This window comes from Ziziphus jujuba, chromosome 4 (assembly GCF_031755915.1).
Source record: "Ziziphus jujuba cultivar Dongzao chromosome 4, ASM3175591v1".
Lineage (NCBI taxonomy): Eukaryota > Viridiplantae > Streptophyta > Magnoliopsida > Rosales > Rhamnaceae > Ziziphus > Ziziphus jujuba.
Window position 1 is genome coordinate 1,696,592 of NC_083382.1, and position 11,373 is coordinate 1,707,964.

Here is an 11,373-nt window from a genome sequence, read left to right on the forward strand (position 1 = left end):
AATGACTTCAATTCGAGTCATTTTTGGTTTAGTAGCAAGTCTAAACCTAGAGCTTGAACAGATGGATGTGAAGACAGCATTTCTTCACGGTGATTTACATGAAGAAATCTACATGGAGCAGCCAGAAGGATTTGAGGTTTCAGGGAAAGAAAACCTCGTATGCAAGCTAAAGAAGAGCTTGTATGGCCTCAAGCAAGCACCAAGACAATGGTACAAGAAGTTTGACTCGTTTATGGTGAGTCAAGGTTATAAAAGGACTGCAGCAGACCAGTGTGTTTATATTCAAAAATTTGCAGGTGGAAACTTCATTGCACTTTTGCTATATGTGGACGACATGTTGATCGTTGGACAAGATGCAATGAAGATTAGTCAGCTGAAGAAAGAATTATCTAAGTCCTTTGATATGAAAAACTTAGGACCAGCTCAACAAATTTTAGGAATGCAAATAATCCGAGACAGGAAGAATAGAAGGTTATGGCTATCTCAAGAGAAGTATGTTGAACGGGTGATAAAGAGATTCAACATGGATAAAGCCAAACCGGTCAGCATTCCACTTGCAAATCATTTGAAGTTGAGTAAGAGAATGTGCCCCTCATCCAAAGAAGAGATAGAGGAGATGGCTTCAGTACCATATTCTTCAGCGGTAGGAAGTCTGATGTATGCAATGGTGTGTACCAGACCAGACATTGCTCATGCAGTAGGTGTTGTGAGAAGATTTCTTTCAAATCCTGGAAAGAAACACTGGGAAGCAGTCAAATGGATTCTCAGGTATCTTAAAGGTACATCGAAGCTGTGCTTGTGCTACGGGGGAGGTGATCCAATCTTAGAAGGCTATACAGATGCAGATATGGCCGGAGACCCTGATAATAGAAAGTCTACATCAGGTTATCTCTACACTTTTGCAGGGGGAGCTGTGTCATGGCAGTCAAGATTGCAGAAGTGTGTTGCTTTATCCATTACTGAAGCAGAGTACATTGCCGCAGCGGAAGCGGGTAAGGAAATGTTGTGGTTAAAGCGTTTTCTCACAGAATTGGGCATCAAGCAAGAAGACTACAAGATACATTGTGATAACCAAAGTGCCATGGATTTGAGCAAAAACTCAATGTATCATTCCCGTACAAAGCACATTGACATCCGCTATCATTGGATACGCGAAGTAATAGATCAACAGTTGCTGAAACTGATGAAGATCCACACAAAAGAGAACCCAGCAGATATGCTAACAAAAGTTGTTGCTCAAGAGAAGCTGAAGCTATGCAGAGACATAGCTGGAATAGATGGCAGATGACCATCAGTTTAAATGCGGCTGGAGGGGGAGAATTGTGAAGTCCAGCCGCACCAACCACAGCCGCACCAACCACAGCCACCATTTTTTGACAAATGGACATTGCTGCACCGAATTCCAAATTGATCAACAATTGTGGGCTAAGCTGTTGAAGATTGTGGCCTTGTAAGCCTATAAATAGGCTCCTTCCCGTTGCATGCAAACCAAGCCAAGTGAGCAAAGCTCAATATTATCCCAAGTGAGGAATATTGAGAGAAAACTCCGAGAGAGAGAGTGTTTAAGTTCCAGAGAGAACTTGAGAGAAGAGTGAGCAATTCCAGAGAGAATTGGAGGGTGTAGGGAGAGATTCCACGTGAGAATCCAAGAGAGAGAAGTTTTTGTATTTTTGTATTCTATTTCAAGAGAGTAATAAAATTCTTTTTATTTTCTTCTCATTTTTCTTCTCTAACGTGGTCAGAGAACCACAACATTAACCTTCAACACAGATGAAATGAATTCTCTAGGTGTGTTATGATTGATAAAAAAAGAAAAAGAAAAATGAACACTTTGTTTGAAACACATGTTTGACACACTCTTTGGAGGAAAGAAACGGGGAAGAAGAATATCACCATGATGGGCAAATGTATACCATCGGTTCCGCCTCCATGTGAAGATGTGATCCTTAGGCTTCGGTTGCTCCTTATGTATCTTATTAGAAAGCAGCCTCTGGATATTAAATTATAATATGTAAACTATTAGATCAATATTTATTAATAGTTTAATTAATTTATAAATAAATAACAATGCGAAAAACTACATTAACTAAAATTTAAATATATATATATATATATATATATATATATTAACTCAATCATATGGAGAGCAAAGCCAGAAAATTACTATTCCAAATACTGCCCAGTAGACTTAATAGCAAACAGAAAAAGGCAAAAGCAAACATTAGTATTCTTAAAAACAGGTCAATTAAGAATTCAATACGGCCCAAACCACCAGAAGCCAATATCTCATCAACCACTGGCAAACTCTCTGCTTCAATGTTGACAACATTACGACGAGCTCCGATGTCAGAAGCCAATCTACAAACATAGTAAATGCCAAGACATCTGGCTGCCAGACCAGTAAAAGTAGCAGGGGCGAGTTGCAATAGAGAAAGAAAGACAGCAGTAATAACAGCCAAGAAAAATGTTGTTTGCCAACTTCTGCTGAAAACAATGCTGTCTACTACAAGCAATCCTGTTTTGCAGTACATTGCAAAGTCTTCATCGTTGTTTATGAAGCGGTAGTAGTCACTGTAGGAGCCATTGTTGAGAAGGAAGGCCGCACAGTCCTGAACAACTTGAGGTGGATTAGCAGAGGCAAGGGTGGAATTATGTTCCAGGAATATGGTGAGGAAGAGAGCTGGATTGACACCATATTCAAAGAGATAGACATCTCCACCAGAAAGAAAATCTTCTATGGATGAAGTGACCACAACATGACAATCAAAGTGGATCACGTTCTCATCACTGATATATATCCCTGGGATCTCACATAAGCAGGCAAATAATATCCCATGAATAGTGTTTATATGCTATACATACAGATTCCAATCATATGAAGAAAATAAAATGAAATAAAAAAGACCACTATAGTATCTTTAGAAGAAGAAATGGGACAAGTGCCCAAAAATCACCATGATAAGATTTTGTATCGCCTCCCTTCCATGTGTAGATGTGATCTCCAAGCTCCAGTTTCCTCCAGAGTTTGTTTGAAGCACCCTTTGAATCTTCATCCATAGCTATCTTCTCATCTTATACTTTGGGAATTCTCCCAGATGTGCTCTTCAAAATTGTGTTTTGGAGAATGGATATGGTTGAATTCAACCACAGATAACATACCAAACTACCAATACTGAACAACTAAAATTGATTTGGAGGAGGCAAATGAATTGCAGAGTCGCTTTCTTTAAAGCCGGTTTAAGGGTTAGGTGTAACTAGGTGAATGGGATCATATAGTTCTTAGGATTACGTGAAGAAAAAGGGGCAGCGCATGTGGTCATGTCTCAAAAGTGTTTCTTCCTACCTTTATTAAATTTCTAAATTATTTAATGATACCAAGCAGATGGATGTTTTTCTTATTTTTAAATTTTATTATTATTATTTTTATTGGGGTGAAGAAAGATGGGTATTGAGCTAGTTATTGATACCATTCCTAAGTTCCTATATTCGTGATTTGTGACCTAAAGACAATTTCCATTGCAAGTCCTGTTTAACCTAGTGGTAAAAAATCATTGTTTAAGAAAGCAATGATTCTAATTCAAATTTCTATTAAGATAATTTATAAAGAAATCATATTAGCACCAATTTTTCCGAGACAAAAACAATCAAAGAGTTCTTTTTGGTATGTTTTTTTATATCCTGTTCATTGTACAGATAAGTTGAATTTTAATACAGTTGCACGAAACTTTTTATCTTGAGCCAGAGAGAGAAAAGCTCCTCTGTAGCTCTCTGTAAATTTTTTTTTTTTTAAATAATCATGTGGAAAATGGTTGGATTAGTAGGGGAATAACAATTAAAAATAGATTATAACAAATTTTTGACTAATCAATTGTGGTTTTTGAGTGCATGTATGGGTTGACTATTTTTAATTTGATAGTAACTTCTGACTTCGCCTCTCTTTCTAGTTCTCTCTTTGGATTTGAATTGATCGGTATCCATACAAAGGTGAACAGTATGTTGCAACATTTAGGTATGGTTTGGTAACTCGTAGATTATAAAAAAATCAATGGTAGTTATATTGAATAAAGCATCAGCTTTTACTGTTTTAAAAGAAAAATTAATAAAGTGTTTAATAACTTATATTAATAAAAATGCTATAAAATGTAAAAAGTTACAGATAAATGTTTAGTATTTTATAAAATTTAATTGCTGTGAATTTTATAATTATTAAAATGAATATAATATATATAAGTTTTTTTATTTTTTATACAAAAATACAATAATATGTGTATAATTATGTTATGATACTTATATACTTAAAAATAATATATAATATATGATTTTTGATTTTTTTCCAAGTCTTAATTTTAAAATAAAATACTTAACAAGCAAAATTATTTGTTTACCAAGCACCTGAGTGGTAAAAAAAATATTTTATAATTAATTTTAGAATTATCATAATTCTTACCAAATAAACCTTGGATATATTAATAAATGTATAATTGAACAAGATGTTAAAATTTCATGACATGTGATTTTATCATTAGATTCATTACGGTTTGGAAACAAAAATTTGAAATTCCACTAAAAATATAATACCAGTTTAAGGTGACCGTAAGAAAAGGCACGGCTATTTCATAATAAATACTTGCATACACTATCACTACGAAAATTTTAAGTTTATATGGTTAACATCCAAAATAGCAAATATCATTCATTAATCCTACATATATCATAAATTAATCCACAAATTTTACTTGCTTTGATTCTCTTTCAGAATAGAAAAATCTTGTCTCCAAGATACATGAATTGAGGCATTACAGGAAAACGACCACGACGTCTCCAAGATGGCAATGTCTTAAGTCGAACTTGATAAGCTTTCCTACAATGTGTAGGATCAGCAACAAATCTAAATATAGAGTAGATGAAATAAACCATAGCTGCCACACCAATAGGATTGCTAGGCAGGAATGTAAACTTAAAAATGGTGATAGCATAAAACATGCCAAAGTAAGATTCTATCTGCCCATTCCAGCCAAGGTTAATAATTCTATTTCTTGAATGCAACCCTGTTTTGCAATATATTGCAAAGTCTTCACAACTGTTGTTGAAAATTTTGTAGGCACCAGTTCCAGAACCTGTGTTCGGCTCCCAGCGGGAATGGTACATGATAGTCTCGGGCCGATCAGTAAAGCAAAGGGTACAAGTACCACCTAGAATTTTGGCTATAAAGAAAGTAAGACTAACACCATATTTATAGAGATAGACTTCATCACCATTAAGAAAACTATCTAGGCTGCAATATTCTACACGATTATTGGCGGCGGAGGTAGTGCTTATGGGAATGTCTGATGAATGGGATGAAGCTGAGATGGGTAAAATAGGGTCTACTCCACGAATGAGGTTGATCACTTCTCCGTCACTGTCACCGACATATATACCTGACCAAGTCACATGAATAGCAGGCAGAATAAGTTAACACCATGGTGGCAAATTCACCATGACATATATAATTTCATAAAGATAGTATATGTTGATATGATCACAATTGTGTAATTTTTTTACTATAAGAGAAGGAATTAGGACTATTATCGTATCATAAACACGATTTGCCACGAAGTGCAAGAGATTAAACTAACCTATAACTGAAAACCTTCCTAAAATGCTGTTAAATTGATTATCACCCTTCCAAAAGCTTAAGTTGTTTGAATATACATATATGTCAGGACCCATCCAATATTCCTCACAGAAACCTAGACAAGTCCTGATCCCATGGAAATCCTACCGGACCCTCCAATGGAAAATCTGGTAGCATCTCCTCAAAAGGTTGGACTTACCACAAAATTCCTTACACAGAAAACACACTTCTAATAATATCTCTTTATTCCTCCCACCTTACTACAGTTCATTCCATAAGTTTGCAGCATTTCAAACAAACAAGGAATCAATGCAATATTAAATAAATGAATGTCCAGTGTAGTACACAGAGCATAATACAAGATGGATGGAAAAGAAAGGAGAACTCCTTTGGAATTCAGTAACAAACCAAAACGTAGAGTGCGTCCCTGATGATCATCCACTAACTTGGGTCTTGAGCATGCAATTCAATCAAGATTCTCCATGGGATTGATTCCATAATTCATACGTGCTCCTCCCAGAAATTGGACCTATGGTAGTCGGAATCTTGCCCAAAAGGTTTTGAATTTAATGTCCACAAATCTCATGATCCGTTGAGAATGAAAGGAAACGTACCTTGGATTCGGATTCAGAGAGATCAAATTAGTAGGAAAAGGTAAGTGAATCAGCGAGAACTCACCATCGGTGGCGTGTTCGGTGGCCACTAACCTTGGTTTTTGGTGGAGAGATAGATCGGAGAATGGGTAAGCCAATGGAACTGATGGTGTCGAAAATCGATGGCTAATTTAGAAGAAATTGCTGGTGAAAAGAAACAGGTCACTTGGTGAAAATGGCGGATCTGGGCCCATTGTTAGTGAGTTTGCCATGAAACTAGGGTGGTCGGCCAAAAATGAAGGGGCGATGGTGGTGGTTAGGTGCATGTACAAGGTGGGTGGCCTGAAATAGGTTAATCAGGGGTGGTCTGAAATAAGTCGATCGGGGGTGGCCGATGGTGCCTCTCTAACCTCTTTCTCTCTCTTCTCCCTCCTCTCACATACTTATATATATTTAAATTAATTACCTAATCCTAATTGATTCTCTCAAATCAATTCTATGCTCCAAATGATATGTAGATTTCTTATTCAATAAAGTTCAAAATTACATAATATTCCTACACTAACTATAGAGGTTTCTCATGCAATCGTGAACACAAATGAAATAGAGACAGTCAATTACTCAAATTATATGTATAGATAAAAACAGGTATTTTTTTTTCTTTTTTTATTTTTGACCCACTTCTTTTTAGTAATGGAAAGAGAAATGAAAGGAAGATGTTACAATAGAGATTGTAAAAAAATGCCGTTCAGAGCCTAGTATTCAACCGAGCTATATATATTGTATAGGACACAACAAACATAGAAAATATCAGCAAAGCAAATTTTCCTATTGACTTTTCAATTGCTATATAAATCACAAGAAGCACTAGTTAAAGAAATAAAAAGAAAAAGAACAAGCAAATTAACAAAGAATGTAGTTCTTTGCCAAAGTATGTAATGCTAATCTTAGTTGTCCTCTGAATTTAATGACTAACAATTTAGGATGGTCAACTTACTAAGCCACAATATTTAAACAACTAAAGTGGATTCTTAAGGCCCTATTTGGTTTGTGACAAATTAATTGGAAAAAGTTGAGACATCAAAATATATAGATGTTTCTGTTCACATGTTATCGGGAATTAGTTTGACATATTTAGTTAAATGGCAGTCTTACCCTCCTTTTAAACATTTCCAACTATTAACAAAGACTAGAGGAAATAATAATTCTGTGGAAACTATTTCTTAATAAATGGATTTCTTAAAACTTTATCATGTTCAAATACTTGAGTTAGATAAAAGATAATGATATACAGCTAAAAGAATTGGGTTTTTAGTGTCAAAATAAAATCAAAATAATAATAAAAAAATACCATAATTATAACATAAAAAGAAAGAAATATGGAGATAAAGAAGATCACCACATGGAGATAAAGAAGATCATTAACGTGATGGGCATTGGTACTGCAGGAGTTGTGCCTCCATGTGTAGATGTGATCTCCAGGCTTCAGCTGCTTTTTATGTATCTTGTTTAAAAACAATCCTGGATATTGAACGTTTAATGTTTTAATAAGTAAATATATTTCATAAATAAAAAAGAGAGTATATTCATCATATATTGTTCTTCTATTATGTGTTTTATTTTGAAGAAATGTATATTTGTTCCCTTTTGTTGGTAGTCCACTTCCATATTTTACCATAAACAATATTTATATGAAAAAAAAAAAAAAAAGAACTTATAGTAAGGCCTTATTTGACATTGTTTTTGCCTTTTCCAAAAGTGCTTGCTACAAATCTATTTTCTATTGGCTTTTGTTAAAAGCTCATGGAAGCTTTGGAAGCCTCAAATATTTTTGAAAAATTGTCTAAACATTTTTATAAGTAATTTTTAAGCTTTAAAAGCCAGAAGTAGCTTCTCAAAAGTTATAACAAACAAGACTTAAGTATCACTAAATTTATTTACCAAATATTTATTTTATTTTTATAATAATAATAATAATAATGCTGAAAATATTACTCCTTGTAATATTGCTGAGTAGAAAAATATGATCCATGCTAGAATCCAGACTGCTCGAGGAGTCTCAGACCGCAGTTGAAGAGGCTGAGACCACATTAGTACACTTGATAGCAACTGAGTATTGAAATCAGCCATCAGTAGTACTATGAACAGGTCAACTAAGGATTGAAAAGGTCTGAAGCCAAAAGCAGCAGAAGACAATTTCTCATCAACATCAGGCAAGTTCTTTACTCTATCCACTTTAATAACATTAGGACGGGCTCGATATCAGAGCCAAATCTATAAATACAGTATAAGCCAAAACATGTAGCTGCCACACCAGTGAACGTAGCAGCTGTGAGTTGCTGCAGAGAAAGAAAGAATGTGACAGTAACAGCCAAGAAAAATACTGCAGTTTGCCAACTTCTGCTAAAATTTATGTTATCTATAACTACCAAGCCTGTTTTGCAATACATTGCAATGTCTTTACCATTGTTTATGAAACGATAGTAGCTACTGGAGTCATTGCTAGTAAGGAAACTAAGTGCACGGTCCAGCACAACGTCAGGTCGGTCAGCAAGGGCAAGAGTTGTACCTCCTCCGAGTTTGGTGAGGATGAGAGCTGGATTAACACCATATTCAAAGAGATAGAGATGATCTGCACCAGAATGGAAACAATCTATGCAGCAACAGACCACACCATGAACACTTGATTGATCACGGTCTCTGCGTTTTGGACATGTACAATGATGACCGTCTGACCTTGCTCCTGGTCGACCTTGAGTGAAGTGGATCACGTTTTCAGCATCCAAATATATTCCTGAAGTCATATATATCAGGAAAATTATTAAGTAAATTTCATGGTGGCGAGGAACTCAGATTCTCATTTGTAAATATTGAAATACCACTGATCCCAAAAGCTTAAGCTTATGGACTCCCTCAAATGTAAGCATGTCTTTTTTGGGCTTTTCTCTGGGTCTTTACATTTATGTTTTTTTATTTTAGATAGAGTTATTGAGTTTTGAACTCAGGATTTCTTGGATCTTTAGCTCTGATACTATGTTGAAATACCACTGATTCTAAATGCTTAAGCTTATGGAAGGTGGGCTTTCATTTGATTTATATTTTTCTCTAACAGAAAGGAAGAAAAAAAAAAAAAAAAGTTTGTGAAGCACAAAAGTACTGTCAGGCATGAATTCAAAAGAAATGGAGAAGAAGAGGAAGGTTACCATGTTCTTTTGTATTGGCTCGTGTTTTGAATTCATCTTTGATTCATGGTTTTCCTTCCTGGTTGCATAGAATATAGAAATATGATCTCCAGGCTGCAGGTTTTCCTTCCTGGTTTCCTTGAGAAGCACCTTACAGATCATGTTCTGCAGTTCACTCATCTTACAACTGGGATATGTTTCTCTCTGTTGTTCAAATTTGTGTTTTAGAAAATGGGAAATTGAATTCGACCACACCATGCCAGCGATGCAATGCCAATATTGAATACCCTGACAACGCAGGGATTGGACTGTAATGCAGAAAGGATTCGATTGGCTGACAGAAGGGTAAGTCCATATTTCTATATTCTTAAACAAATAAGTATGACAGCAAATAATAAGGGCAAAGATGCTACCTAATATTCTATGTCAGCAAGTCAGTGTCACTTATCTCCATAAAGTTAGTCAAGAAGGGCAGCATATGTATATCAATGCTATTGCTACGAGTTTTCTAGTCCTCAAAATTATGAGTGTACATGTTTATTTAATTTTCTTTGAACAACCAACAATCATCTTACAGTGGGATATGTTACTCTCTCTCTCTCTCTCTCTCTCTCTCTTTCTCTCTGTTCTTCAAAATTTTGTTTTAGGAAATGGGAAATTGAATTCAACACCCCTAGAGATGCGGTTTGGATTGTAATGGAGAAAGGATTTTTTTTTTTTTTTTTCTTTTTGGTAAATGTAATGGAGAAAGGATTGGCTGACAGAGGGGCAAGTCCCTATTATTAAACAAATAGTTATGGCATGGCATCAAACAATAAGGGAAAAGATGCTATCCTAGTACCTATTATTTTACGTTTGTTAGTCTGTTAGCGTCCCTTATCTCCATGAAATTAGTCAACAACAGCAGCGCGTCACTGATTGGAATTTTTCTACTCCTCAAACTTAATGAGTGTGTACATATTTATTTTACTGTGTATAACCAAATAACAGAACCGACGGAGAAAGAGCAGGCCTAATGTTCATCCAAAAACTGGGCTATAAAAATAACAATGCTTCCAAAACATCTGTCATATACTAATTATACTATTATACTGAGTATACCTAAATGAGTATATACACTAATTAATATTAATAAAGGATATATTATGTATAGTTACTAAGATATAATAAAAGAAGTATATAATGAGTCTATAATATAAAAGTCTATAGACTAATATATATATATATTTTAATATATTTAATAAATATTAAAAAAAAAAAAGAAAACCTATCTTGTTTCATTGTGTTGCCTGTTGTCGTTTCCTGCAAAATTGGAATCCAAGACAGCAAAGCACTTATAGTAATCGGCAGAGCAAAAAACACACAAAGAAAAACTGACAAAAGCTACCTTGTAGTTTTAATTTTTTTATTTATTTTTAATAATTATCCTTGTGTTTTGATATTTTTCAGATACTTCTCTTTAAGTTTTCCTTTTCTTTCAACTTATTATTTTATAATATATAATATATAATTTAATAAAAAATTAACAAGTGGAAAGACAAGAATGCCTTTTTAATTCAAAGACACCATTTCCTACATGAAACACAAATAAAATAGTGGAAACTCATTGCCAAAATATCACCATTGCCCAAAGAGCATAGCGTATTTAGTATTTATCAAAACATTTTATATCCATGGCAAACCAATCTCTTCGACTTCTTCATTCTTCTTTAGATTAAAAAGGTTGTGGAAGACAACCCATTGATGCAGACTTTAAGCTTTGATTGTCGGTTTTTATTTTTTTTAAACCCACGGTCACATGTATACATATATATATATATATATACACGTTTAGCAAGGAGGCAAGAACAAACAGTTTAAAACAAAGAAAGCCATATATAAGAACATTACTAGAAAACAATAAAATTTATATTTGTTACATCAACACACCTGATTTTTCTTATTTACCGGATAAAAGATTTACAAATTTTCAAAGTGCTAA

At 34.4% G+C, this 11,373-nt stretch overlaps 1 protein-coding gene across 1 annotated transcript; it reads right to left on the reverse strand.

Moving 5' to 3' along the window:
- Window positions 1–2,135: 2,135 nt before the first annotated feature.
- LOC132803421 (protein LEAD-SENSITIVE 1-like) lies at window positions 2,136–3,057 on the reverse strand. Its single transcript, XM_060816422.1, has 2 exons — window positions 2,955–3,057; window positions 2,136–2,800 (listed from the first exon to the last, which is right to left on the reverse strand). Exons 1-2 carry the CDS (start codon window positions 3,055–3,057, stop codon window positions 2,136–2,138), a joined length of 768 nt encoding a protein of 255 aa, XP_060672405.1.
- Between the last annotated feature and the right edge of the window lie 8,316 nt (window positions 3,058–11,373).

Bases quoted from the DNA above. Each gene is read 5' to 3' on its own strand.
- LOC132803421 (XM_060816422.1), bottom strand. From the start codon at position 3,057: ATGGATGAAGATTCAAAGGGTGCTTCAAACAAACTCTGGAGGAAACTG. The intron at 2,801-2,954 runs GTGATTTTTGGG...GTGAGATCCCAG, and splicing joins CGATACAAAATCTTATCATG to GGATATATATCAGTGATGAG.